Source organism: Adiantum capillus-veneris, chromosome 8 (assembly GCF_014529385.1).
Source record: "Adiantum capillus-veneris isolate H3 chromosome 8, ASM1452938v2, whole genome shotgun sequence".
Lineage (NCBI taxonomy): Eukaryota > Viridiplantae > Streptophyta > Polypodiopsida > Polypodiales > Pteridaceae > Adiantum > Adiantum capillus-veneris.
In genome coordinates this window covers 23,120,816-23,147,585 of record NC_140938.1, presented here as the reverse complement: position 1 = coordinate 23,147,585, position 26,770 = coordinate 23,120,816, and the positions used below count along the sequence as shown (strand labels likewise).

Below are 26,770 nucleotides of genomic sequence, written 5' to 3'. Positions count from 1 at the left end.
TCAACCCCTCTCTCCTGCTCTACAGCGGTAGTCCCCTTTTTGATTATAATACTTGAGGTCATTATTAAAAGCAAGCCTAAGGCTCTTGGCCGTACGATTGGGCTATGAGGGCAATGGCTGAGATCATACGACATGGTTGCCTGTGGATTCAGGAAATCATAAGACCTCCTTAGGCCAGGGCTCGGGAAACATTTTTTGTGGACCTGGCTTTGAAACCTTTTCACACGCATATGAATAGGCTAACTCTAAATTTGGGAGGGATAATCACACTAAAAATCTCATATTATAGCTAAAAGTTCCATACTTTGAACTGCCTAAGAACCTTCTTGTCCGGCCATTTTTCATTTTGAAGAGGCTTTGGATAAAGTGAACCTATCTTTTCCCAAGCCCTGCCTTGGGCTCACCAAAGTAATCAACATTTTAATCAACCACGTCTAGCAGTCGTTGGAGAGCTTACAGTCTTACGTATGGCGAACATTATGGTTCGGGGTGCTCCTTCGAAAGAGGAGACGACCTTGGAGTGGGTGAAGCTGGTCAGCGCAGAACTTAGCGTTTGCGTGCATCCTGCCTGGTCCAATAACGTCTTTAGAGGAGTTCAAGAGTCTCTAAATTCTCTGCTCTTCCGGTGAGTACCACGGCGTGAAAAGTTCTCTTTCTCAGACCATACCTACACAGGTTTTTCTGTATATCTTTTTTTCTTCTTGCTTTTTTTCATTATTCACGTAGTGAGGGAATGACACCACTCAGACATGTGACAAGACATGTAGACATTGCAGCGTCACCAATAGCCGGGGCAGTGGAATCTCGATCCTAAAGATGCTCAGAAATCTGTTGCAAAGCACGTAGAAGATTCTTCCAAGTTGTAGCACGGGAAGCTTGGCCAAAATTTGAGTAGTTGTATCAAACTAAATGCTCATCCTGAAGCTGTTGTATGAGAGCAATAAGAGCATGAAGAGAAGGGAACTGCGAGCACTACAATTGTTCTCAAGAGCAAGGATCTGACAGGGGTAACCGCCTCATGTAGGTTGCAAAGGTAATCCCAAACCTTACGTGCTAATCGAAATGATATAACAAGTGAAATCACAGAATCTCCACAATAGTTGCAAAGATAGGAAAACACCCTGTGATTGGTCTTGTTCCAAGTATCAACTATGGCTTGCGTAGCAAATGATGATGAAGTACCATATCCCAAATATAATAAGTCACTTGAGGAGGTAGGAGTTGACAATGTAGAGTAATCAAGGAAGCCGAAATAGTAGGGGAAGTCGTGTGGTTGCGATCCATAAGCCAATCCCACAAGACGGTCGCTATAAGAATAACCATGATCATCATCTTCCAGACCGTAAAGTTGGATCCATTGAACTTCTCGAGGGGGCATCCCGTTTCCGAAAGTCAACGTAACTGCAATGCAAAGTAAGTACACCAAAAAATCTCGAAATCTTACGAAGTAGAAAGCACGAGAAAGGAGGAGATTTGGAGACCCGCGACTAACAAGCGCAAAAGCCAACGGGAGGATGGGAGGAAGTGACCGAAGATAGTCAAGTAACCGAGACTGAAGATGTCTTTGTCCAATCTGGGAGTCTTTTTCAGCTTAGATTGGCTTATATTGGAGGAGGAACCTCTCTATGCACTATATTTAGGCCATGTAGTTTTTGTCTTTTGCAAAGCCTCCATTTATTGTGTATGTCTCATTTCAGGACAAAAAGCTTTCAACTATAGTGACATAGGACGTAATCTTAAAAAGCAAGAGAGGCTTGCAATCTCAAGTATTGATTGCCCTTGTAGTAAATCTGCCTTTTCTTCTTACGTAAATGGAGCTTTGGGTCATGTAGTTATTGCCGATTGTTCTATCCTTCCTTCGGATTCCTTGAAAGACCTTTTCTCAAGAGGTACTAAATATAGGCTCCCTTCTTCAAACGACTCTTGCCTTCTCAAAGCCATAGAAAAAGGAATTTCTAGTTTCGTAGTAAAGTTTGAGGAGTCTTTAGGAGTTCAAGGTATTTTTACCCATTGGAAGTCTGTAATCCTCAAGAAAGCTTCTTTGAAATTAGCATCTTGCTCTCGGAACGTTTCTTCAGGAAGGAATAGCTTATCTTCTTCTGATCGTGATGCTCTTAGGAAATTTCATCGTGATTTTGTAATCTCTTATGTAGATAAGTGCTCTAATAACTTTGTTGTTACGTGCAAAAAGTTCTATTTAGAATGCTTGTTAAGTGAAGTAAACTCTCAGACTTACAGTGATTGTGATCTTTCAATGCAAGAGGTTATCTTGAAACATCAAGACTTTTGTAAGTCTTTTGGTTTCAAATGCCAGCCTAAATTACCTTTTTTTATATACCGTTTGGAAGTTCCACAAGAACCCTATAAAGCCTAGATTTATAGCTGCTTCTTGTAACACCTCTTTGACTGAGGTTTCGAAATGGCTTAGTTATTGTTTCAAAGCCATTTTACCTAGCGTAAATGAATTGTGGAATAATATGCTAAAGTAAGCAGATGTACCTACCGATTCAAGTTGGATTTTAAATGATTCAGTAGGCGTGATTCCTGTTTTAAAGTTTTTGAACTCTTCAAGAAGCCTTAAGGAGAAATCTTCTCCTTTATGTCTCCAAACTTTTGACTTTACAACGCTATACACGAAGCTAAATTTGGAGAGTTTTTGCGTACAAGCTTGAGAAGGATAGGTACAAGGCATTGCTAGTAGAAAAGTCAGCCTTGAACTTTGACTTCTTATGGCTGAAAAATAAGAATGTAGATGTAGACTAAGGAAGAAAGAGATTCACCAGGATTGTAGATGACATTGACATCATATCTTGGTTAGATTTTCTTTTGGACAATTTATATATAACCATCGGCGACTCTCTTTTCAAGCAAACAATTGGTATCCCTATGGGCACTAATTGTGCTGTTTTTCTTGCTAATTTCTATCTTTTTACTTATGAGTTTGATTTTATGGAGCGTCTTGTCCTTGCTAACACTTGCCCAATATTTTTGCACAAGTTATGCAATGTAAGACGCTTTGTAGATGATCTTTTTGTCCCCGACGTTCCTTCTTTTCAAGATTTTATGTACTTGAATTCGAGTTCTGTAGGTGGAGGAATTTATCCCAAGGAGTTTTGTGAACTTAACTGTACCACAAATAGTGATTGTTGTGCCTTTTTAGACCTTAAGATTTTTCAGGCTCCCTTGGGATTAGAAGTAGATATCTATGATAAGCGCCTTGAACCAGAATATGCCAATCTAAAAATCATCCGCATGCCTCACATTTCTTCGAACATTTCTCTTTTAGCTAAGTACGGTGTCATTTGCTCTCAACTATTTAGATTTTCTCGTCTTTGTTCTAGTAAATCTACTTTTGTTGTTCAATCTTGCCATCTTATTTCTTTACTAGTTGAAAAAGGATACTCATTCAAAAGAATCATGAAAAAAGTTCGTTCATTTTTGCATCGTAGTAAGTTTTATTTTTAGTGTTTCTTCCTTTGGAATGTTCAAGATAATCAGTAGTAAATTCAATAGAAGTGGGGAGCTAAAAAGCCCACTTATTGTTTGACTTAATAACACCTTATGTTGTTGTTTTGATCTTTAGCGCTTGTAGTATTTTCACTATAGCTTGACAATTGCTAGCCTTTATCATGGCTGAGTATGCCCATCACCTCCGGAGGGTGATAGAAACTCAGCTCGTTGGTTTTGTAGAGTACGTTCAAAGCATGAATGGCCTCTATATAAACCTGCACCTACTCTTGGGCACTGACGACTTGAGTAGGGATGTCATAGCTGTTGTCCAAGCTATGCATGATAAAGGTGATAATCTTATTCTTCCTGTTTGGACAAGCAGTGAAGTTGAGATCACATATTGTCAAGTTTGGTTCTTTGCTCTTCGTAGGTTTGTAGTAGTATTCATTTTTCGATTTCATATTTAGCTTACCTGAGGACTTAAGAATGTGTTCCGTTATAAGTTGTGTGAAGTTTGATTACTAGGATTAAGTTTTTAAGATGTCTTATCCTTTTTTTGCTTAAAGTTGAGTACTTGTTTTAAGCCAAGTAAGTTGCGTCAACTTATTTTACACATGCCTTTTCTAAATACATTTTAAAGTTAATAATGCTTTGTTTTATCTAGTTTTGTTTCGTAGCAAACAAAGTGATTTAGTTAGTTTGTTTGTTTGTTTTTGTTTTTGTTTTCTTTTCGTGTGTCCCTTGCTTTTATAGTTTTATGAGTGCTTTATTCCCTCTTATAATTCGCGAGTTCAGACTATTCTGAACTTATGAAGGTATATATGTCTCACTTGTATAAGCCATATGGAGAATTCATGTGCCGATAAAGAGCATATGTGCAAGATATGGTTATAGTGCCTATTAACCATTGTCCCATTGTAACAAAACATGAGTCTAGCATTTGTGTTACTTCTATATTTGCTTTAATTATATCAGATTGCACCATAGAATAGAGAGAGGGAGACAATGGAACACAGAGAGAAGAGATGGAGACTCACAAGTGTAAAGTTGCTGACGTGGTACACGATTAGAGCATCCCTCCATCCCTACTCAGCAAGGACAACCCGGCACTGCTCCTCAACAAAATTGGCCTGAGGTTATCTATACCTATTGTGGAAGACATGGACATACTGGGGCTAGATGCTATCAGAGATGGTGTGAATGCCGAAGAGATGTGGATGGTGATGGATTATCTGGGATTGGGGACAACTTCTATCCTTACTATTCCCACTCTTTCTGCCGAGTTATTGGTTGCCGCCATTGCCCTTTAGCAATTCATTTGCCTCTTTTCCTACTCTTATATTGTGCTACTGCATAGTTATTATAACCAACTCTACATAGTAGAGGGCGGTACTAAGTCAATTACGTGTTACTTTTTACATAGAGAATTGAGAAGAACGGAGAACACAGACGCGTTTAGCAACTATATTGTCATTGCGCACACAAAGACCGACACCTTGTAGGCCCCAAGACCGGTGCCCCTTTCGGCATTTCTTTATTCAATTGAAAACAAACGACCCGAGCACTTAGACCAAGCTCTCACCAAGCTGGCCAAACCTGTCAAGGGCTGAGATTGCAGGTTTTTGACAAAATTTTGGCAGAATAACGGCGTCTAAATCCTTGTAGGTCAAAAGTACAAGTTTAGGACAGATTCTTTCGCATTTTAGAAGCTTTCCGGTGAGCTGCAAGTGAATTTCAGGGTGCCGTAATTTTTTGTTTAGGTCATTGGCAGGTGTTCCTACAATGGGGGCTAAATATGCTTATACAGTCACCTTAGCAAATTGCCCTACTTAGAGTTGGACAAACAAGTAAAATAAATACCTAAAGCCAAAATAAATATTGGGATCACATTATGTCACAAGAAGGGCACCACGTGCCAATAGAAAAGAACAGACTGAACAGACTTTTAACACTTCAATAACAACTAAACTGAGAGAGAGAGAGAGAGAGAGAGAGAGAGAGAGAGAGAGAGAGAGAGAGAGAGAGAGAGAGAGAGAGAGAGAGAGAGAGAGAGAGAGAGAGAGAGAGAGAGAGAGCACGCGACACGGAGTGGCGGAATTCCAACCCAGAGAATATTGGCCCCAAACCTTGGTGCCCCTTTCGGCATTTCTTTATATTGCATCAACATAGTACAAACCGATACTCCACACTCTACACCTTCTCACTGAAGCGTGTCAGAGAATGAGCCCTAGCCTCATATTTAAAGGCCCTTGGCCATTAAAAGCAGTTTACATGAAAAGCCTTCAAACTCTAAAGCATCTGGTCCAAAAGCAGATGCCCAAAAGCTGCCAGCGTGATTTATGAAAATCCGTACAACTGCCACGTCAACAACGCAAATCCGTACAGGCTGCCATGTCAGCATGCCAACGCGAAATCCGTATAATCTGCCATGTAAGCAGGCCAGTGTGAATTGCGAAAATCTGCTGCTTTTGCTTCTTAGGGTTTTGGCCCCTTGGCCGAGATCTGAAGGTTGGCTCCGTTCTTCAGTGGCTTGACACGTCAGCAGTTTGTGACATGAAAAGAACAGACTAAACACACTTTTAGCACTTTAATAACAACTGAACTGAAAGAGAGAGAGAGCACACGCGACATGGAGTGGCGGAATTCCACCCCAGAGAGTATTGGCCCCAAACCTTGGCACCCCTTTCGGTAATTCTTTATATTGCATCAACACAGTACAAGCCGGTACTTCACACTCGGCTTCTCTTTCGGTGTTTCTTTATATTGCATCAACACAATACAAGCCGATACTCCACACTCTGCACCTTCTCTCTAAAACGTGCGAGAGAATGAGCCCTAGGCTCGTTGTCTTTTAAGAAAGTGGTAGCTTTCCTGACCTTAGAGGCCTCTGTAAAATTCCCTCCTGCATAAGCTGTATCAAACTGCTGGAGGAAAGTAAGAGCCTTTGCCTTATCCTCAAAGCCGTTGAAAGTGCTAAACTTTACAGCTGCACCACCTTCTTTTTAAGCTTTCGGCTTTTCTAGTGCCCCCAAATTGTCATAAGGAATCGTCTGCAACATGGGCATTGTAGTAGGGATCATCGAAATTCTTTGGCCATTGACATTTTGTGTCGTAAGTTCCATATCTGGCTGCTATCCAAAAAAACCAGCCATGCCAAGATTGCCATGTGGCACTCCAAACTGGCCCTAATGAAAGCCTTGCTACATACCGATATTACCATACATGGGGTTTGGCATCATGCCTTGCATACCCCCAAACACTGTTCCTGGCATAAATTGTTGGTTTCCAGGCGCATAACCAGCCGTGCTCTGAAACATTGATCCACCTCCGAAATACCCAGGATGTACTGTGGGTGGTGGAAAAACCTGATGCATTGCCTAGAAATTGGTTCCCTGTCCCTATAATGCAACATGCGGGCTTGGAAAGGTGGCGGGCTGAACTGGCAAACCCTGTAGAATAGGCGTCCTAACCACCTGTTCATGGACAGAAGGAACCTGATTTGGAGCCCTTGACTTTGCAACATGCGAGTGCTCCCTATCCTGCTGGGACGCATGAAGTACCTGGGCTTGAGCCTCAACAAGCCACGGGCTGTGTGAGTTGCCTTGACTGCTGTGGCATTGGTGGCGCTCTTGGGTTCTACACCAGTCGAGAAAACACGTTCATAGCGGCAACTAAATGAGTCCTGAACGCATCATCTTCAAGTTGCCCAATCATAAAGCACTACTGGTGGAGCATTCACATCAACAAGAGGTACAAACAGACGCGGCCGTGAACTCTCGCCAACCTCAACACTGTAGGAATTTCCTGCCTGTCCTTCGAAGAGGAACCCTCTTCCATAATGCCCTTCCCTTTGTCGGTCATAGTGTAATCCCGCGTTCCTGTACTCTGTGTGTTCACCAAACCAACCGAGGCTCACTTCTTGAGAAAAAGTGATTTTGTCCTGGCAACGGAACCATGAAACTGGCCCGTAGGGCAATAGACATAGGCTTTTACCCAAAGCTTTACTTTAGACCTTAGGACACAGAGAAACTTTGCAAAGAAAAACATGTGACGAGAATTGATTCTTCAAACACACACGGCTTGGAAGCTAGAGCGCTACCAAGGAGACGCCGACACTTGTTGGCCCCAAAGACCCAAAGACTGGCGCCCCTGTCGGTAGTTCTTTATTGTATTCACAGAGGGAATAAAACCTGTGATTTCCCGCAAAAAGTGATTTTCCCGACGCATACGGACACTTTGCAAAACGTGGCGAGAATCTGCAACACAATGAATTCTCTGTTTTGTGCGCTGAAAATGCGTTAGATCACCCGCACAGTGGTCCTCGGACCTCTTGGGGGTATTAGGGACCATTTAGGGCCGAAACCCTAAACCTGCAAAAATACACACCAACCCTATGTGTCCGTGGACAAGCTACACCATGATCAGGGTTCAGCCAGTCCAGTCACGTTTAGATTAGAAGTGATGTGGCACTTTTTGTGAGTCTATTCGTAGACTGTGCATGCCCAGTCACTTAGTGTAGATGCATATCCTTTGGTTGCACACAGCATGATCATCAGTATTCCCATCAAAATCCATCAGATTCCATCAGATTCCATCAGGGGAATTTTCCAGTGCATTTAGCCTATTTTACCTGTTTTTGGCATTTTTCACTTATTAATTTAAGTGACTTTCCAACAAAAGTAGGTAGGGCAATTTTGCTAAGAAAACCAAAGTTAGCACAAAATGGCAGAAGAGGCAACAGGAGCTAAGCTCAGCAGGTAACTTCTCAACAAGACCCTTGGCGGTACTCCCTCCAAGTAAGAACCCCCATGCTAGTGTTTTTTGCATCAGACATTCTCTAGCGTTTTCAAGATCTACACCATCGCCAACAAGAACAGACACCAGCGTTTTGCATCAGCATCACCGCATCAGTAACCCCTTGCCTAGCGTTTTGCATCAGCAGGGATCGCCAGAAGATTCAGCTAGCAAGCTAGCATTTTTGGGAAACCAGCAAGCTAGCGTTTTTGACCTGCATCAGCAGTGTTTTTCAGCATGGAAGACCTGCAAGTACAACCCTAGAACAGTAGCAGATTCAGCCCCTAAAGGTAGCAGATTCAAGCCATGAAGAAGTAGCAGATTCACCCCTAGAAAGACCTCAGTTTTCAGCCATTAAACTGCAGATTTTCAGCGTCAAGGAACCACCGAAAACAGCCCTCAAATCAGCGTTTTTGGACTAGTCCTAGATTTTCAGCCATAGCATTTTTATGGACAGCAGTTAGAAGATTGCAGAAGTCAGCCTTTAGGTCATCACCGTCGTCATCGTCGACATAGCCTAGACTTGCATCAGTCTCATGCATACCATTTGTACCAGATTGTGCAATCATAAGTAGACCACTCTCGCCGACGAGTGGGGCCTTCGAAGGAGGGTTTTACGACTCTGGTGTCGTATCTCTCTTCTCTCTCTATCTCTCAGTCTCATATACTTGCACGCAAAGTGTCCATTCACTTTGTTTGTGATCATAGCATTCTCTCATTAAGAACGGAAGGCTCTACCTTCCATAAGAACAAAAGGAACCTTGAGCACAGTTTGGAGCACTCATCTTGAGCAAAGCGCAAACATTCATTCCGCTGCACCTAACACAAATAGTGCTAGCCTTGGTTATTATCTTACCCAATTTGCCCTGCTCAGTTCCCAACAAAAGTCACTTAAAATAATAAGTGAAAAATGTCAAAAATAGGAAAAATAGGTAAAATACATTGGAAAATTTCCCTGATGGATTCTGATAAGTACTGATGGTCATGCTGTGTGCAACTAGAGGCTATGCATCTAATCTAAGTGTCTGGACATGCACGGTTTGCGAACAAACTCACAAAATTTCCAGATCACTTCCTACTCTAGACTTGACTAACTGAACTGAACCTTGATCATGCTGTAGCTTGTCCACGGACACATACGGTTGGATGTGTCACGTGACATCCCCTCCTTTTCAAAGTGAGGTACTGGTACCGAACTGTATGGCGTCGAGGGAGATCGCCAACAACATTCGGAATCCTGGAAAGGACTCTTCGTCGGCCCACTTTGATGCGTGGGTCGTGCGGTACTTGAACTTCATAAAGGTCTGCAAAGTCTTCTTCTTTGGGCCGCGCCGAAAGCGACACAAAGTCATCTTCAATGCTTCGACTTTGTCTAGACTCTAGAGTCATGCTTCTTCCTTCAAGAATCTCCGAGGCTGAAATTTCTAAAACCACTTCCAACACAAAAACATGAATATACCTATTCAATGTGAAGTGCTTGGAAAAAATCTCGTCTTCCTAAAAAGCTGTGCACGCAATGTAGAGGAACAAATAGACGGAGTGCCAAACCGTTCATCAAGCACATGCAAACAATGAGATCGAATCTTGTGTTTTTGATCTAAATCAATCAACTGTGGCAATTCACAACGGAAATGCCCATGCTTGGTGCTCATACTTTCATGTGCTCTTTCTACACCTGTGTCGTGCCAAGGAAGAGACATGGAATGTAAATTCCTTGAATGCATACTTTTGAACTTTCCATGAGAAATCCGTATACATCCGTGCTCATTCATGAGTGAATCGTGCTCAACGTACAATATGTCATGCCTAGAAAAGGGGATTACATAAAGACGCTGACTAAATTACAGGAAACGATCATGAATGAAACACTCGAACAATGCGTGCTGACGAATCATTCGAACACATAGTACTTCCTGTGGGGGTTGTTTGGACCTAGGCTCGAGAGCCAAGATCGGTTCTTCTTGAAGGGGTGCTTTGGACCTATGCTCGAGAGCCAAGATCGATCCTTCGTGATTGATCGAATCTGCAACGAGGTTAGCTTCGCTAGAAACAGTATTAACTAACCCATCATGCTTATGAACAATCACATCATCTTCATGCAAATCATCATGCTCGTGAGAAATCACATTGTGATCATCATGCAAATCATTATGCTGGTGAGAAATCACATCTTGATCATGCAAATCATCATGCTTGTCATTGTCATGCAAATCATGTGTCTCTTGCTTTGTAGAAGTAGAGACGGAGAGAGTCTTCTTTTCCTGATTCTGTGCAAAGGGTACCTGCACTTGGGAAAAGAGTCGCAACATCTCATGCATTCTTGCTTTGTTCTCGCGATCAAATCTTGCTAGTCTTTCTTTGTTCTTGTGCTCGTGCTCATGCTCTATGGCTTCCATTTTTGCGTCGTATTCACGATGTATTGCTGCCATACTTTCTTCGCAGGCCTTTCTTTCTGCTTCTCTTGCTTCGCGTTCGAACTTCTTGTCCATAAACAACCGCGTCAACTCCTTCATAGGAGTTAGTGCAATCCTTGGCGTAGATGGGAAAGGGGGAGGGCCTCCTGGTGGGAAAATTCTTCTTCGTCTCTCTCATGCTCATCACCTCCAAGCGAAGTATCCATTCCACTTCAAGTGATGACCATCCACCGAAGTCTTGGGTTCTTAAGTTCACGAGGAACTTGGGTTCTTGTGGGTCTTGGGTTCTTGGGTTCTTAAGTTCACGAGCAACTTGGGTTCTTGGGGTTCTTGAGGTTCTTGAGGGTCTTCTTTTGCTTGCAATTTGTGTTAGAGAAGGATCTTCTCTTCACCCGAGTTCTGCTCTTTTCCGCGGGCCTTGGCGGCCTTGCGCTCACACCAAGGTTGCTTTTTCCCACCTCACGTTGATTGGCCGCCCGCTAAGTGCACGATCCGATCTCAATGAGTGAAAAGAGGCACAAGGGAAGGCTGGACAAGCCCTTCTTTCTTGGGTTTCCTGTCACTCTTCAAAAACACGATTAGGAATCGACACGCCCAAGTGAACTTGGGTTCGTGCGACCGCAACAAGCAAAAAAATTCTTGTGATTCTTGTGGTTCTTTCTTTGAGTGATACAGAACACTGCCAAAGCTCTGATATCAATGTAAGGTGCAGCGGAATGAATGTTTGAACTTTGCTCAAGATGAGTGCTCCGAACTGTGTGTCACAAAAATACGGAAGCGTAAACTGACGTTTTAATTGCACTTCAAATACTCAAGAGAATTAGAGGGAGCGAGAAAACTTGACACTTCATTGGGGACCCGAAGATGGGCTGGTCCCCCCCCATAAAGAGAATATCTTTATTACTAAGGGAGAATCTTTACAAGCACAGGAACGGTGCATACGCCCGTCCTCTATTCTTTCTTCTGTTCTGTTCTGACTACTGACTGAGAAAGTGTTTCCACTTTCTTACTGCTTAGGGGATTTCCCCTCTTCTGTGAGACTGGTTGGAAGCTCTCGAAAAGAGAGTCTATCTTTCGAAACAGCTCATCGGAAGCTCTCACAGAGGAGACTCCATCTTCCGTTATGTGTTGCCTTCATGCTCATTCATTCATGCATCGAACACAAAAGAGAAACAAGCAAAATGCACACGCACATGCTTGCTGTAATTTTCTGCACATAACCTGAAATTCTTACCTGTGCACACCCCTACGCCGAAACAGAGGTCTTCTTCGCGATGGAATCGCGCCAAACTTGATGTAGACTTAGGATAAGGAAGGAGAAGAGAATTTCTATGGCTGATTTGCTGAAAACAGCCCTAATCGAGGTGATTAGGGGCTGAAAACAGAGAATTACAGCAGCCGCACTCTGCTAAGAGAGCGTCTACGGCAACTTCTCGCGATGAAACTTCACCTGAAGGTGTATATGACTGTGAGATCCCTTGTTCTTGACAATGGGAGCACAAGGCTACCACATATGTCGCAAGGGGCTGTTCTCAAGCTTCAATGGAGGGCTCCATCGCGTAGAGCACGCTCACATTAGGGGGGGTAGGTGCACTGCCAGCCCTGAAAATGGGGGAGGGGGGGCTCCTAAATAGCCATCAGGGAGAGGGGACGCTAGGAAGAGAGAGAGTGAGAGTGAAAGTGAGAGAGAGTTAGTTTGCATTGGTAAGTGTGCCACTTGGCACACTTACTTTAAAAACTTAAAAACCATTCAACTTTTGACTTTAAAAACTTCTAGCTCATTAATTAAAAATGTGCAACTAACTAACAACTGCTACCAATGATTCTTTTATGAGAACACCAAAGGTCTGTCGGCGCAATGCCGCACCGGCACTGCACCGCCTTTACCTGTTCACACTTGTCCGGCCGCCCGCGTGGGCACGGACCGTTAAATTTAATTTCACGAAACTTACCCTAAGGCTTTATTAGCTTTATTAGCCTTAGGGTCACTGTTCTAAGGACCCCATCTCATTCATGTGCTTGTACTGACGCGCGTATTTTTCTGAGCCTAAAATCTGAGGCTACCGCTTATCCCTTTCTGAAGACCCGATTTCCCAATCACTAGGGCTTCAGGGTAATTTCTGCTAAGGTCCCTCTGAGGTGTTCTAGCCCGCATTTAGGCTCACCTGAGGCCTTAGAACTGCTAGGTCTATTCTGGTGTGCACACAACTAATTAGATAATTCTTTTCTCGTAAATAAATTAATTATTTACAAAGTCTGACTTAGTTACATCCCTCTTGGTTCTAAACAGTTGACCTCAACTGTAGAGCGTCAACATAACTGTGCAAGATGTCAGGGTAGTCCTTGAGATCGGACTCAGTCATCCACTTTGCATCTAAAGGAGTGTAATTCTTGAACTTGACTAAATACTTTCGATGTTAACTCCCCGACTTGAGTTGTCTCTCCGAGTGGTGTATTATCTGTTCAGGTTGAAGGATTTCCTCAGTCTCTTCGACTTCTGGAGGATCTTCTTGTACGGGCGCCACTGGAGGAGGTCCAACATAGGGTCGGAGGAGACTGACATGAAAAGCATTATGGATTCGCCAATTATAAGGTAAATCCAATCTAAAAGTCACATCATTGACTTTATCTGTAATTTTGAAAGGGCCGTAGAATCTATGGGAAAGTTTGACAACTTTCCCTTTGCCGACCCGCTTTTTCAATATAGCTTTCTCAAACCGAAGCAGGACATATTGTCCTTTTTCAAGATTGAGATTCCTTCTGTGCTTGTCTGCTTTTCTCTTCTGTTGCTCTTGAGTACGAAGAATCGCTTGCTTTACTTGTTGATGGGCAATATCAATATTGCGCACAAATTCATCTGCGGCGAAGATGTTTTCTTTGGTCACCATAATAGGAAGTAAGAGTGGCTTCCCGTAAATAATTTCGAAGGGGGCTTTACCAGTTGAGGAATGTATGGTATTATTATACGCAAACTCAACTATTGGTAAGTACTGTTCCCATTCGGATTGTCGTTCCGAAACATAGCACTTGAGGAGATCTAAAACAGTGGCATTAGCGATTTCGCTTTGACCATCTGTTTGAGGGTGATAAGCTGATGAAAAATCAAGCTTAGTTCCCAAGTTTTCAAACAATGCCTGCCAAAATAGACTAGTCATGCGGGGATCTCTGTCGCTCACAATAGTCTTTGGCAATCCATGGTGTTTAAAAATCTGAGCTAGAAATATTCTAGCCATGTGATCAGCTTTGATCGTCTTCTTTACTGGAAGGAAATGGGCTTGCTTACTGAATCTGTCTACTATAGTCCAGATTGCATCATTTCCATTCTTGGATCGAGGAAGATCCGTAATAAAATCCATGGCAATACTTTCCCATGGCGTGTTAGGCACAGGGAGCGGCTGAAGCTTGCCATAAACTTTATGTCTGTCATATTTCACTTTTTGGCATACTAAACACTCACGTACATGTTTTTCAATGTCCGCACGGAGTGTTGGCCAAAAGAAATACCTTTCGAGGGCACTAGTGGTGGAAGCAATTCCCCGATGCCCGGCATAAGGAGAATTATGTGCTTCATCCATCACCTTTTGTCGTAAGGGCTGAGCTATGCATATTGCTTGTTGACGATAGAGTGTATTATCCCTGATAGAATAAGGTGGCTTTGAGTGACCAGCTTGAAGATCTGCCCAAATTGTGGCGAAGTCTGGATCTTGAGGATGCATCTCGCTGAGAGATTCTAGTTCCTCATGATAAATTGTTGTGAGTGCATTGATCTTCGGACGCCTGGAGAGAGCATCTGCAACTGCATTCTTTGTTCCAGAAGTGTGTAAAATCTGAAAATGAAACATTGAAAGAAAGTTGGCCTATCTCATCTGCTTTTCTGATAACTTTCTCTGTGTGAGAAAGTAGCGAAGACTTTGATGATCTGTCTTGATAATAAAATCAGCTCCTAATAGATAGTGTTTCCAAATGGGAAGAGCATGAATTACTGCCAGTAGCTCTTTTTCGTATATGGAGGCATGCAACTCTGCATCTTTAAGGCGCCGACTTTCATAGGCTATCGCGTGACCCTCTTGGTTCAGAACTGCTCCTACACAATCTCCAGATGCATCGCAGTATACCTCGAAAGGTTTGCGAAGATCAGGGACGGTGAGAACAGGTCCGTGACTGAGTAGATACTTAAGCTTTTCGAAAGCTTGTTTTTGTCCAGACCCCCAATGGAATGGAATCCGCTTCTTTGTCAGGTCATGGAGGGGACCTGCTATCGCGGCAAAAGCTCGAATGAAACGCCGATAATAAGAACAGAGGCCGAGGAAACTTCGTACATCATGTACTGTAGTTGGCGTAGGCCATTCTACAACTGCTTGAATCTTTTCAGGGTCCATTCTCACCTGGTTGTGAGATACTATATGGCCCAAATAGTGGATTTCTTTTAAAAAGAACTCACTCTTCTTAGCATTCACAAATAATTTGTGTTTGCGTAATTCTTCAAACACTGAGGCGAGATGCTTATAGTGTTCGTCTTCCGTCTCTGAGAAGATTAAGACGTCATCAAAGAAAACGCCTGTAAAACTTCTATATGAGTGGAAGATTCTATCCATCATTCTGTTGAATGTAGCTGGTGCATTAGTGAGTCCAAAAGGCATCACTAAGAATTCATACAACCCGAAGGTTGTTCTAAATGAAGTCTTATGCACATCCTGAGGAGCTATGCGGATTTGATGATAACCGCTCTTCAAGTCTATACGACTAAAGACACTTGCTCCTTGTAACTTGTCAAGAATGTCGTCAATCCGAGGGATTGGAAATCGATTCTTGATTGTGATCTTGTTTAGAGATCTATAGTCTATGCACATGCGGAATGTGCCATCCTTTTTCTGTACTAGCAAGACAGGTGAACAATATGGAGAAGTACTAGGCCTTATTAAGCCCTTCTCCAAAAGTTCGTTAACCTGCTTGAGAATTTCCTCTTGCTGCATTAGACTAACTCGATAAGGGGGCTGATTTGGAGGAGAACTTCCTGGGATCAAATCAATGGTATGATCCTCAGGTCGCGAAGGTGGGAGTTCATTTGGAAGTTCATCTGCAAAACAATCTTTATATCTTTCTATTAACTTAAGTCTTTTTTGCTCTAAAGAGGAAGAAAGTTGTGAAACAGACACATCTCTCTCTCTTGCAAAAATCAAGTACGCTGAAACACACTTTTTCATTTCTTTCTTGATGGCAATGTGGTTGGCGATAGGAATACGCCAATCACCTGCATCTGCAAGTACAAGATACTCCTTTCCTTTATGAGCAAAAGATAAGGATTTCTGAACATAGTCAGGAATGGGATGCATCTTATAGTGCCAAGGCATTCCCAAGATAACATCGCATCCTTCAAGTGAAGCTAGTAAGAAAGACTCTTGATCCTTGTAGTCGTCGACCTTTAGATTCAACTTCCCTATGATTGGAGTAGAGTTTGAGTTCTGCCCTTTGAACGCTGATTGCGCTTGAATAGAGACTCCAAAACGATTGGGCTGCAAGTTCAGGTCGTCAGCTAGCTGAGTAGAGATGAAGTTGTCTGTACTACGAGGGTCAAACAAAATAAGAGCCCGCTGGTTGTTGATACTACCCCATGCTTTGAGAAGAGCTCTTTCTTTTCCATCCTTGGTTGTATTTCCCTGTACATCTGGGACTGCATTGGAGGAGGGTGGTTGTGGAGGTTTGGTTGGACAGTCACCCTTCATATGACCAACTTGTCCGCACTTGAAGCATCTTCCTTCACTAATGTATGTTCGCAACTCAGCAGGAGAGAGATATCTCCCTTTCTTGGGCTGATTTGGCTTTGCTTCTGCTTCGGCGGCGGTTCTTTTCTTCTTTTGAGAAGAAGTAGAAGAGGTAGGCTGCTCATGGAGAGCCTTCTGCTTAGCATGGTAAGTGCTTTGCTCCATCTTCCTGGGAGTACCCTTGTCATGTATTCCATCAGCTATGCGGGGTGATTCCATAAGTATCTGCAAGTTACCTCGAGGGTAAAGCTTCATAGCCTTTTGCAAGGCTTCATGCAAACCTGCTTCAAACTTGCACATCTTCTCCGAATCGTCAATCTTCTTGAATGGAGTGACTTTCAAGAGAACGTCCCAAAACCTATCCACATAGCGTGGAACAGTTTCGTTCTCTGACTGTGAAAGTCGATCCCATTCTTTCTTTACCTCTTCCTCATAGTCTGGAGGAAGGAACTGTGCGTAGAACTCCTTCCTGAAGGCAATCCAATCTTGGGGTTTGCGATCTTCTAGGATAAGGGTTAACCACCAATTGCTGGCGGTGCCTTTCAGGTACAAACTAACATGGCGAAGCTTGGATCTTTCTTTAAAATTCCCTTCAGCAAATGCAACTTAAAATTGGTGGATGAAAGCCAAAGCTTTGTCATTATCACGCCGTCCATTGTAGGTGTCGAATTTCACATCTTTATCTCCCGACTTGAATGTTTTCTGCCTGTGGTGCTTCTTCTTATGGTGCTCCTTCTTTCGATGCTTAGACTCCTTGGGGACAGGAGTCCTTTCCCTTGAATGTACTTCTTGCTGCGACGGATCGTCGAGAAACATGTCTTCCGGAGAAACTGTGTCTTCCAGATCCTTCATGAAAGAGAACTGAGGGGAATCAGGGGGATCCTGCTCTTGAACTTTTGGATTAAACCGCACATGACGTTCTGGAGATTTCTTCTGCCTCTCGTGCATGCGGGATGTTCCAATCAAAGGATCTTTTCTTGGTTGTGGCGCCTTTGGGTTCTGCGGAATTTCTCCTGACCCCATCGGCATTTTCTCCTTCCCTTTTTTAAGAGTATGGAGAATCTTTTGGACTTCTGGATGGGAGAGAGCTTTCTGCAACTCTTCCACCTGCTGTTGAAGGAGAGATAACTCTATCTCGCGTCCTCGCATTTCTGCAGTCTGCCAAGAGTCGTCAATCCCTTCAGGAAGAGAGAGAGGACCTTGCTCTGATACCACTGTCACAAAAATACGGAAGCGTAAACTGACGTTTTAATTGCACTTCAAATACTCAAGAGAATTAGAGGGAGCGAGAAAACTTGACACTTCATTGGGGACCAGAAGATGGGCTGGTCCCCCCCCCATAAAGAGAATATCTTTATTACTAAGGGAGAATCTTTACAAGCACAGGAACGGGGCATACGCCCGTCCTCTATTCTTTCTTTTGTTCTGTTCTGACTACTGACTGAGAAAGTGTTTCCACTTTCTTACTGCTTAGGGGATTTCCCCTCTTCTGTGAGACTGGTTGGAAGCTCTCGAAAAGAGAGTCTATCTTCCGAAACAGCTCATTGGAAGCTCTCACAGAGGAGAGTCCATCTTCCGTTATGTGTTGCCTTCATGCTCATTCATTCATGCATCGAACACAAAAGAGAAACAAGCAAAATGCACACGCACATGCTTGCTGTAATTTTCTGCACATAACCTGAAATTCTTACCTGTGCACACCCCTACGCCGAAACAGAGGTCTTCTTCGCGATGGAATCGCACCAAACTTGATGTAGACTTAGGATAAGGAAGGAGAAGAGAATTTCTATGGCTGAGTTGCTGAAAACAGCCCTAATCGAGGTGATTAGGGGCTGAAAACAGAGAATTACAGCAGCCGCACTCTGCTAAGAGAGCGTCTACGGCAGTTTCTCGCGATGAAACTTCACCAGAAGGTGTATATGAGTGTGAGATCCCTTATTCTTGACAATGGGAGCACAAGGCCACCACATATGTCGCAAGGGGCTGCTCTCAAGCTTCAATGGAGGGCTCCACCGCGTAGAGCACGCTCACATTAGGGGGGGTAGGTGCACTGCCAGCCCTGAAAATGGGGGAGGGGGGGCTCCTAAATAGCCATCAGGGAGAGGGGGCGCTAGGAAGAGAGAGGGTGAGAGTGAAAGTGAGAGAGAGTTAGTTTGCATTGGTAAGTGTGCCACTAGGCACACTTACTTTAAAAACTTAAAAACCATTCAACTTTTGACTTTAAAAACTTCTAGCTCATTAATTAAAAATGTGCAACTAACTAACAACTGCTACCAATGATTCTTTTATGAGAACACCAAAGGTCTGTCGGCGCAATGCCGCACCGGCACTGCACCGCCTTTACCTGTTCACACTTGTCCGGCCGCCCGCGCGGGCACGGACCGTTAAATTTAATTTCACGAAACTTATCCTAAGGCTTTATTAGCTTTATTAGCCTTAGGGTCACTGTTCTAAGGACCCCATCTCATTCATGTGCTTGTACTGACGCGCGTATTTTTCTGAGCCTAAAATCTGAGGCTACTGCTTACCCCTTTCTGAAGGCCCGATTTCCCAATCACTAGGGCTTCAGGGTAATTTCTGCTAAGGTCCCTCTGAGGTGTTCTAGCCCGCATTTAGGCTCACCTGAGGCCTTAGAACTGCTAGGTCTATTCTGGTGTGCACACAACTAATTAGATAATTCTTTTCTCGTAAATTAATTAATTATTTACAAAGTCTGACTTAGTTACACTGTGCTCAAGGTTCCTTTTACTTACGGAAGGGAGAGCCTTCCGTTCCTTTAGTGAGAGAGTGCAATGGACCAACAAAGTGAATGGACACCGTGCGTGAGAGTGTATGAGACTGAGAGATAGAGTGAGAAGAGAATACGACACCAGAGACGTTGTAAAACCCTCCTCCGAAGGCCCCACTCTCGTTGGCGAGAGTGGTCTATGACTGATTGCACAAACTGGTACAAAGTGGATGCATGTGACTCATGCAAGTCTAGGCTAGATCGATGACGACGACGGGGATGACGAGACCGATCTAAGGGCTGAAATCTGATGTAAATTCACTGCTGTCCAAAAACACTACTGGCTGAAATCTGATGCAAATCTCCTGCTGTCCCAACAATGCTAATGGCTGAAAATTGCAGGAACCAAAAACGCTGATGTGGGATGATCTCTGCTGGCTGAAATTCGCTGGTTTTAGACTGTCGACACGCTGAAATCTGCTGATGCTAGGCAGGCTGAAAACGCTAGTCAAAGGGGGGGCGATTTGGGGATTCTGGAAACGCCAGGGTTGAAGCTGTATGGCAATAGGTACTGGGATGAAAAACGCCAAGGCTGGGAAGGCTATGGCGATGGGTCTGCTGAAAACGCCAAGGGCTGAAGTCTTCTGGCGATGATGCTTGGTGAGGAAAACGCTAGGGGATGAAATCGCCCAAGAGTTGGTCTTGTTGAGAGAGGGTGAACCTGCTGCCGATGGCCTGTGTTCTCCTTGCTCATCTGCCAAATAGTGCTAGCCTTGGTTTGCTTATATATTATCTTACCCAATTTGCCCTACTCAGTTTCCAACAAAAGTCACTTAAAATAATAAGTGAAAAATGTCAAAAATAGGAAAAATAGGTAGAATATACTGGAAAATTCCCCTGATGGATTCTGATGAATTCTGATGGTCATGCTGTGTGCGACCAGAGGCTATGCATCTACTCTAAGTGTCTGGACATGCACGGTCTGCGAACAGACTCACAAAAGTGCCAGATCACTTCCTATTCTAGACTTGACTAACTGAACTGAACCCTGGTCATGCTGTAGCTTGTCCGCGGACACATAGGGTTGGATGTGTCACGTGACACATGGACAGTCCGGCAAAAGGCCTTGGACTATTGGATACACCTTGGTTTTGCTACCTTCAACTTTTTACCTTAGAAGAATGCCATCTTGAGCATTGGTTGCCTTGTAGAAAATTGAGCTGTAGACCACACTACGCCCAAAAATTCCCATTCTTGAATTGTGAACACATCGCGTCTAGACTTTTAAGACAATGAACTTTGAAACTCATCTTGTTCATAATCCGGCCAACAATGGATTGACGAACTCATCCATAGTGTTTTAGATACGTCTGATTGGTTCTCTGCCAAATGCATGTGCATTGAACTTCGACCCATGGGTTCAAATGTCAATAACTTGAACTCCAATACATGGGTTCAAATTATTTAGAGGGAGGTTCCTTTTTGCCCCTCTGCCACTCTCAAGCCTCTCCTTGGCTGAAGCTAGTGGCGGAAACAACCACTTGACTAGAAATTTGATGCCATGGCCATTGTGGTCGCCACCACGTGTGCCAAATCCTGTGTAAAATCTTTATCACCGTTATCTCTATCCAACTTGCCTTTGCCTTCGTCTTTTTGTGAGTTCTTGCTTTTGCCTTTGGCTTTGCATTCTAGAGCCAAACAAAGCGTCTTGTCACATTTATAACAACGGTTTTCGGACCTCGTGGGTACCGAGGCAGCTAATTGAGTATTGGTACTGGGGTCCTTGTCAAGCTTTCCTTTGCCTCTATCCTCTTGCAAACTCAAGCATTTGCTTTTGGCTTCCTATTCCCAAGCCAAACAATTTGGCGGCTTCCTTGAGAACTTCGGTCGAGCATAGGTTGCTAACTGAGTGTTGGCCAATCCACTTTCCATAGCCTTTAATTGGTGTTGGTTTACTTTAGCTATTGGTGTTAGGTGCAGCGGAATGAATGTTTGCGCTTTGCTCAAGATGAGTGCTCCGAAGTGTGCTCAAGGTTCCTTTTGTTCTTATGGAAGGGAGAGCCTTCCGTTCTTAATGAGAGAATGCTATGATCACAAACAAAGTGAATGGACACTATGCGTGCAAGTGTATGAGACTGAGAGATAGAGAGAGAAGAGAAATACGACACCAGAGACGTTGTAAAACCATCCTCCGAAGGCCCCACTCTCGTCAGCGAGAGTGGTCTACTTATGATTGCACAATCTGGTACAAATGAATGTGAGTGACTGATGCAAGTCTAGGCTATGTCGACGACGACGACCGTGATGGCGAGGCGACAATGGGGGCTGAATTGGGGGTGGATCTAACTGCTGTCCAAGGATACTAACTGCTGAAAATCTGCTGAACTTCGGGGCTGTTTTGGACGGCTGACGCAGGTTTGGCTGCGTTTTTGGGGGCTGAAACTTCTCGATAAAAATGCTGCTATCTGTAGAGTTTTAGGGCTAAAAACGCCAGTTAGCCTGCTGCTGAAAACGCTAAATTACCTGCTGTAATTCAGGGCTGAAAACGCAAGTTGATCTGATGTGCTTCAACTGAAAAACGCTGGGATTTGCAGCTCTCTGGCGATGTGGAAAACGCTGGAGGATGGGGGAGGAAACTGTGTGTCCTATGCTGAAAACGCCAAGGCAATGCTGGTGATACTGCAACAAAACGCCAGGGCTTGATAGATGGAAAAACGCCAAGGGCTGATGTGTGCTTGAGGGTTCTTGCTGAGAAGGTGCCTGTTGAGCGTGGAGCTCCTGCTGCCTCTTCTGCCAGTTAGTGCTAACTTTGGTTTGCTTATATATTTTCTTACCCAAATTGCCCTACCAACTTTTGTTGGAAAGTCACTTAAATTAATAAGTGAAAAATGCCAAAAATAGGTAAACTAGGCTAAATGCACTGGAAAAATCCCCTAACTGATTCTAATGGATTCTGATGGGAATACTGATGATCATGGTGTGTGCAACTAGAGGATATGCATCTATACTAAGTGACTGGGCATGCACGGTCTACGAATAGACTCACAAAAGTGCCAGATCACTTCTAAATCTAGATTGACTGGACTGACTGAACCCTGATCATGCTGTAGCTTGTCCACGGACACATAGGTTTGGATGTGTCACGTGACAATTGGAGAAGCCGAAACCATGCGGGTACCTCTTTGGCACAAGGTTGACTCTTGCAAATTGTCCCCATGCCCCACCAAATGCCTAGCATTTCAAGATGCTAGCACAAGGGGGAGCGAAAAACTCTCTGAAAACGTTGCTGTGGGTACCCTTTGTCGTAGCCTTTTAAGACACTTCAAAACACTGGCCGAAATTTTGAACCTCGCATTGTTGGCATTTCTATCCTCTAGCAAACTCAAGCATTTGCTTTTGCCTTCCTAGTCCCGAGCCAAACAATTTGGCGGTTTCCTTGAGAACTTCGGTCGAGCATAGGTTGCTAACTGAGGTATGGCCAATCCACTTTCCATAGCCTCTAATTGGTGTTGGTTTATGTTAGGTGCAGCGGAATGAATGTTGTATTTTCTCAAGATTAGTGATCTTTATTGCTCAAGGTTCCTTTTAGTTCGTAGGGAAGGAGACAGCCTTCCGTCTTGCAGAGTGCTGTGATCACGAACAAAGTGAGTGGATATTGTGCGTGCAAGTGAATGAGAGTGAGAGAAGGAGAGATAAGAGATACGACACCCGAGAGGTTGTAAAACCCTCCTCCGAAGGCCCGACTCTCGTCGGCGAGAGTGGTCTATTCTTTGATTACACAAAGGTGTACAATGCGAATGCAATGGACTATGCAACTTGGACTATGCCGATGACGACGACGACGACTTGATGGCTGAAATATGAGATCTTTTAATCGCTTAATTTCGGGACTGTTTCGGTGGCTGAAAATGACTGTTTTTGGCTGCGTTTTTATGGCTGACAATGGGGGAACATCTGCAACCAACTTCGGGCTGATCTGCTGCTATTCCATAGGCTGAAAATCTGCGTTTCTGACTGCTACAGATCTGCGTTTTAGGGCTGATAACTGAGGTTCTTCATGGCTGAAACTGATGATCTTTACGGGGCTGAATCTGCTACTTCTTGTGGGCTGAATCTGCTACTTTTTCTCTTGCTGAAATCCAAAACGCTAGAGACTGAGGTTGACCAAAAACGCTAGCTGATCTTGCATTTCCAAAAACGCTGGGCATGTGAAAAACGCCAGGCATGTGATGGTCTTTTCGGCGACGATCTGATGCAAAAACGCCAAGGGCTTGGCTTTCCGGCGATGGATGCTGTTGAAAGCGCTAGGGATAGGAATCTGCTGCTTGGAGAAAACGCCAAGGCTTGGGAGCTTGCCCGGCGAGGATGGGGATCCAAAACGCTGGGGGGTACTGTTGAGAAGTTGCCTGTTGAGCGGGAAGCTCCTGCTGCCTCTTCTGCCAGAAAGTGTGAACTTTGGTTTGCTTATATATTAACTTAGCAAAATTGCCCTACCTACTTTTGTTGGAAAGTCGCTTAAAAATAATAAGTGAAAATCCCAATAAATAGGAAAATAGGCTAAATGCATTGGAAAATTCCCCTAACTGATGCTAATGGATTCTGATGGGAATTCCGATGATCATGTTGTGTGCAACCGGAGGATATGCATCTATGCTAAGTGATTGGGCATGCACGGTCTACGAATAGACTCACAAAAGTGCCAGATCATTGCTAATCTAACTTGACGGAACTGACTGAACCCTGCTGTGGTGTAGCTTGTCCACGGACACATAGGGTTGGGATGTGTCACGTGACAGTTTACTTGAGCTATTGGAGAAGTTGAGACCATGCGGGTACCTCTTTGGCACAAGGTTGACTCTTGAAAATTGTCCCCATGCTCCACCAAATGCCTAGCATTTCAAGATGCTGGCACAAGGGGGAGGAAAACTCATTGAAAACGCTGCCGTGGGTACCCTCTGTCGTAGCCTTTTAAGACACCCTTCAAAACACTAGCCGAAATTTGAACCTTGCACTGTTGGCTTTCAAAATGCATGGCTATGTGTAGTCCAATAGCTTGTTGACACATGTGCTAGTCTCTCCAAGCCACGCCTCATTGCTAACTGCGTTTCAGAACGTTGTGTATCCACAGCATGGCATCAATCTTCCCATCCAATGTCTCACAATGGAGCTCATCTAGCTGCTAGCGTTTTAAAAGCTAATGAGGTCATGCACCAGCAACAACAAACTCTCACTTCTGGCGGCCTTTATTCCGGCGTGTTAAAACGCTCCAGAAAATGCTATCAAGTCGAGGGGAAACACGTGTCTTTCTTCTCCTTGCTGAGCTCTCCTTCATGATCAAAGAGCTTGGCGCTTTGATACCATGTCAAAGTCGACGATGCGGAAGCTTAGAGCAATGGGGAGAATACGAGAGAGAGAGAGAGAGAGAGAGAGAGAGAGAGAGAGAGAGAGAGAGAGAGAGAGAGAGAGAGAGAGAGAGAGAGAGAGAGAGAGTGTTGAACCAACCAACCTTTGCAAGGAATTGATGACTATACAATGGGGGCTGGGTGTGCTTATATAGTCACCTTAGCAAATTGCCCTACCCAGAGTTTGACAAATTAATAAAATAAATACCTACAGCCAAATAAATATTTAGGATCACATTAGGTAGTTCACTTGAGATGCTATAAGTTAACAGAGGCTTTCCTGGTGCTTTGTTCCAGTTTAGGTGCGAAACCCTCGGCACGCAATGGGACACTCCCCCTTTGATTTGGATGAGTTTTCACGTGAGAAAACTCTCCTGATTCACGCAAAGTTACACGGAACGGGAACAGGGGGCTCCGGAACGTTTTCAGAACGGGCCCCCCACAAAAAAGCGGAACAAGAACGGGGACCGGAACAGTAAGCTTGAAATATGCTTAAATTATGTTGGATTTAACCTATATGTTAGTAGAGAGTCATACACACCCATTAGTCCAAGTAGAATCCTGTTTAGACATGCTTTGCATGTAAGGATTCTAGGTGCTAATCCTTAATTAAGTACTTAAACTCATGATGAAGACTTAAGAAACTGAAACTGAACTTAGAACAAGACTTAGAAGACTGTGTGTTTGATTGATTGAAAGTGTGATACAAGGGTTCCTTTTATAGGAATTGAATAGTCATCAGTGAAGAGGCATGTCTCTTTGTGAAGAGACATGGCTTTAGGCGAAAAGACATCCTTTCGGTGAAGAGCTGCAACCATTGGGTGAAGAGTCGCATCCGTAAGGTGAAGGGGTGTGACCAGTCGTCGAAGGAGTGTGGCTTTTGGCGAAGAGGTATATCTTTTGGGTGAAGGAGTGTGACCATTCGAGAACAGGAGTCCTCCTGGGTTAGTCACACTTCACATCTGCATCTGTAATGAATCAAGAAGAGTGTAACAAGTCACAATCCTGACATTCCCTCCCATTTACATTAAAACCCCGTGTTCAGATGAAAGTCTTCCGCTTTAATTCTTGAAGAAGGTTTGGGTACTGTTGCATATCTTCATCCGTCTGCCAAGTTAAGTCCGACTCATCAAGATCCATCCACTTGACAAGAAATTTTGTTGTGATCTTTCGTCTTGTTTCTTTTTGTCTAACATCAAGAATCTTTTCTGGAACAAGAATTATGTGTTTATCCTCAATTTCTGGCACATAAGAAGATAAGTCTGGAATTGGCGAATCTCCTTGTATGTACTGTTTGAGCCAAGAAATGTGGAAAGTTGGATGAAGTTTTCCCCATGAGAGTGGAAGTTCCAACTTGTAACTGACAGCTGAGTACTTCTTGATTATTTTGAAAGGTCCATAGAAGCGAGGGCGCAACTTTGGAAAGACCGATTTCACAGTTTTCTAGGGATGAGGTGCTACATATAATAAAACTAAATCATAGAGGTAATGACTGGAGAGGGCGAGTGCTCTCTAAAGAGTCGCCAAGCCTCCCTATAGTCTTGGCTCAAGAGTATCGGATAAATAGCTCTCTCAAGCTGAGCTAAGAAAGCTCTTTTCTTTCGTCGTATAAGACGGTGGAAGAGTACACAAGACTACCCATGTGTGATTTCTCCCTAAGCCACCTCTCTTTGTAGTCGGGCTCTTGTCTTTTGACACTCATCATCATACCAACCATTCTGAGGCGTGCTCCTAGAACGTGGTCTCCCACTAGGCTCAGGGTGGGGAAAAGTTGTGACTGCTGCTGTGTGTATCATCTCTGTCAATGTCTGGGTGAGCTCTGACAAGGGTCTATGGGGATTCTCCCCTGCAAGAAGACTAAAACTCTTCTATATACACTCCATCTATCTCGCTGTAGAAGTGGTATCTCGGATGGTAATGTGCTAGATGATGAAAGCCACCAATATTGTAAGTAAAATCTATTGCAAAAGATATTTGAGCATGATCTACAACCACTCCAACAGGTCTGGGCGAGACTGATAAGTCCTGTATGCGTGGTATACGTGATGTGAGAATCAACATAATCCATGGTGCTCGCACCATGTCTATGATGGAAGCAAGTGAAGCTGCCTGAATAGGAGTATCTATCAAGGCCATTCAAAGTAGCCAATCCATGTGCTGCGCCCATCTCAATCACATATGCTTTGTAAATTCCTCAGCATCCTCTGAGGTCCTCAAGAG

At 43.8% G+C, this 26,770-nt stretch overlaps 1 protein-coding gene across 4 annotated transcripts in view; it reads left to right on the top strand.

Moving 5' to 3' along the window:
* Positions 1-397: 397 nt before the first annotated feature.
* The window catches only part of LOC147451805 (DNA-directed RNA polymerase), a 55,425-nt gene continuing 29,052 nt past the window's right edge, over positions 398-26,770 (top strand). For 2 of the 4 annotated variants that reach the window (XR_015188826.1, XM_086517668.1), the window contains exon 1: positions 402-625. Coding sequence is in view for 3 of the 4 variants with exons in the window: in XM_086517668.1 (XP_086373794.1) it covers positions 468-625 (158 nt within the window). In the remaining variant the exon portion in view is untranslated. Of the gene's footprint in view, positions 626-26,770 lie in introns of all 4 variants that reach the window. The other 2 variants (XM_086517670.1, XM_086517669.1) reach the window with 2 other exon arrangements.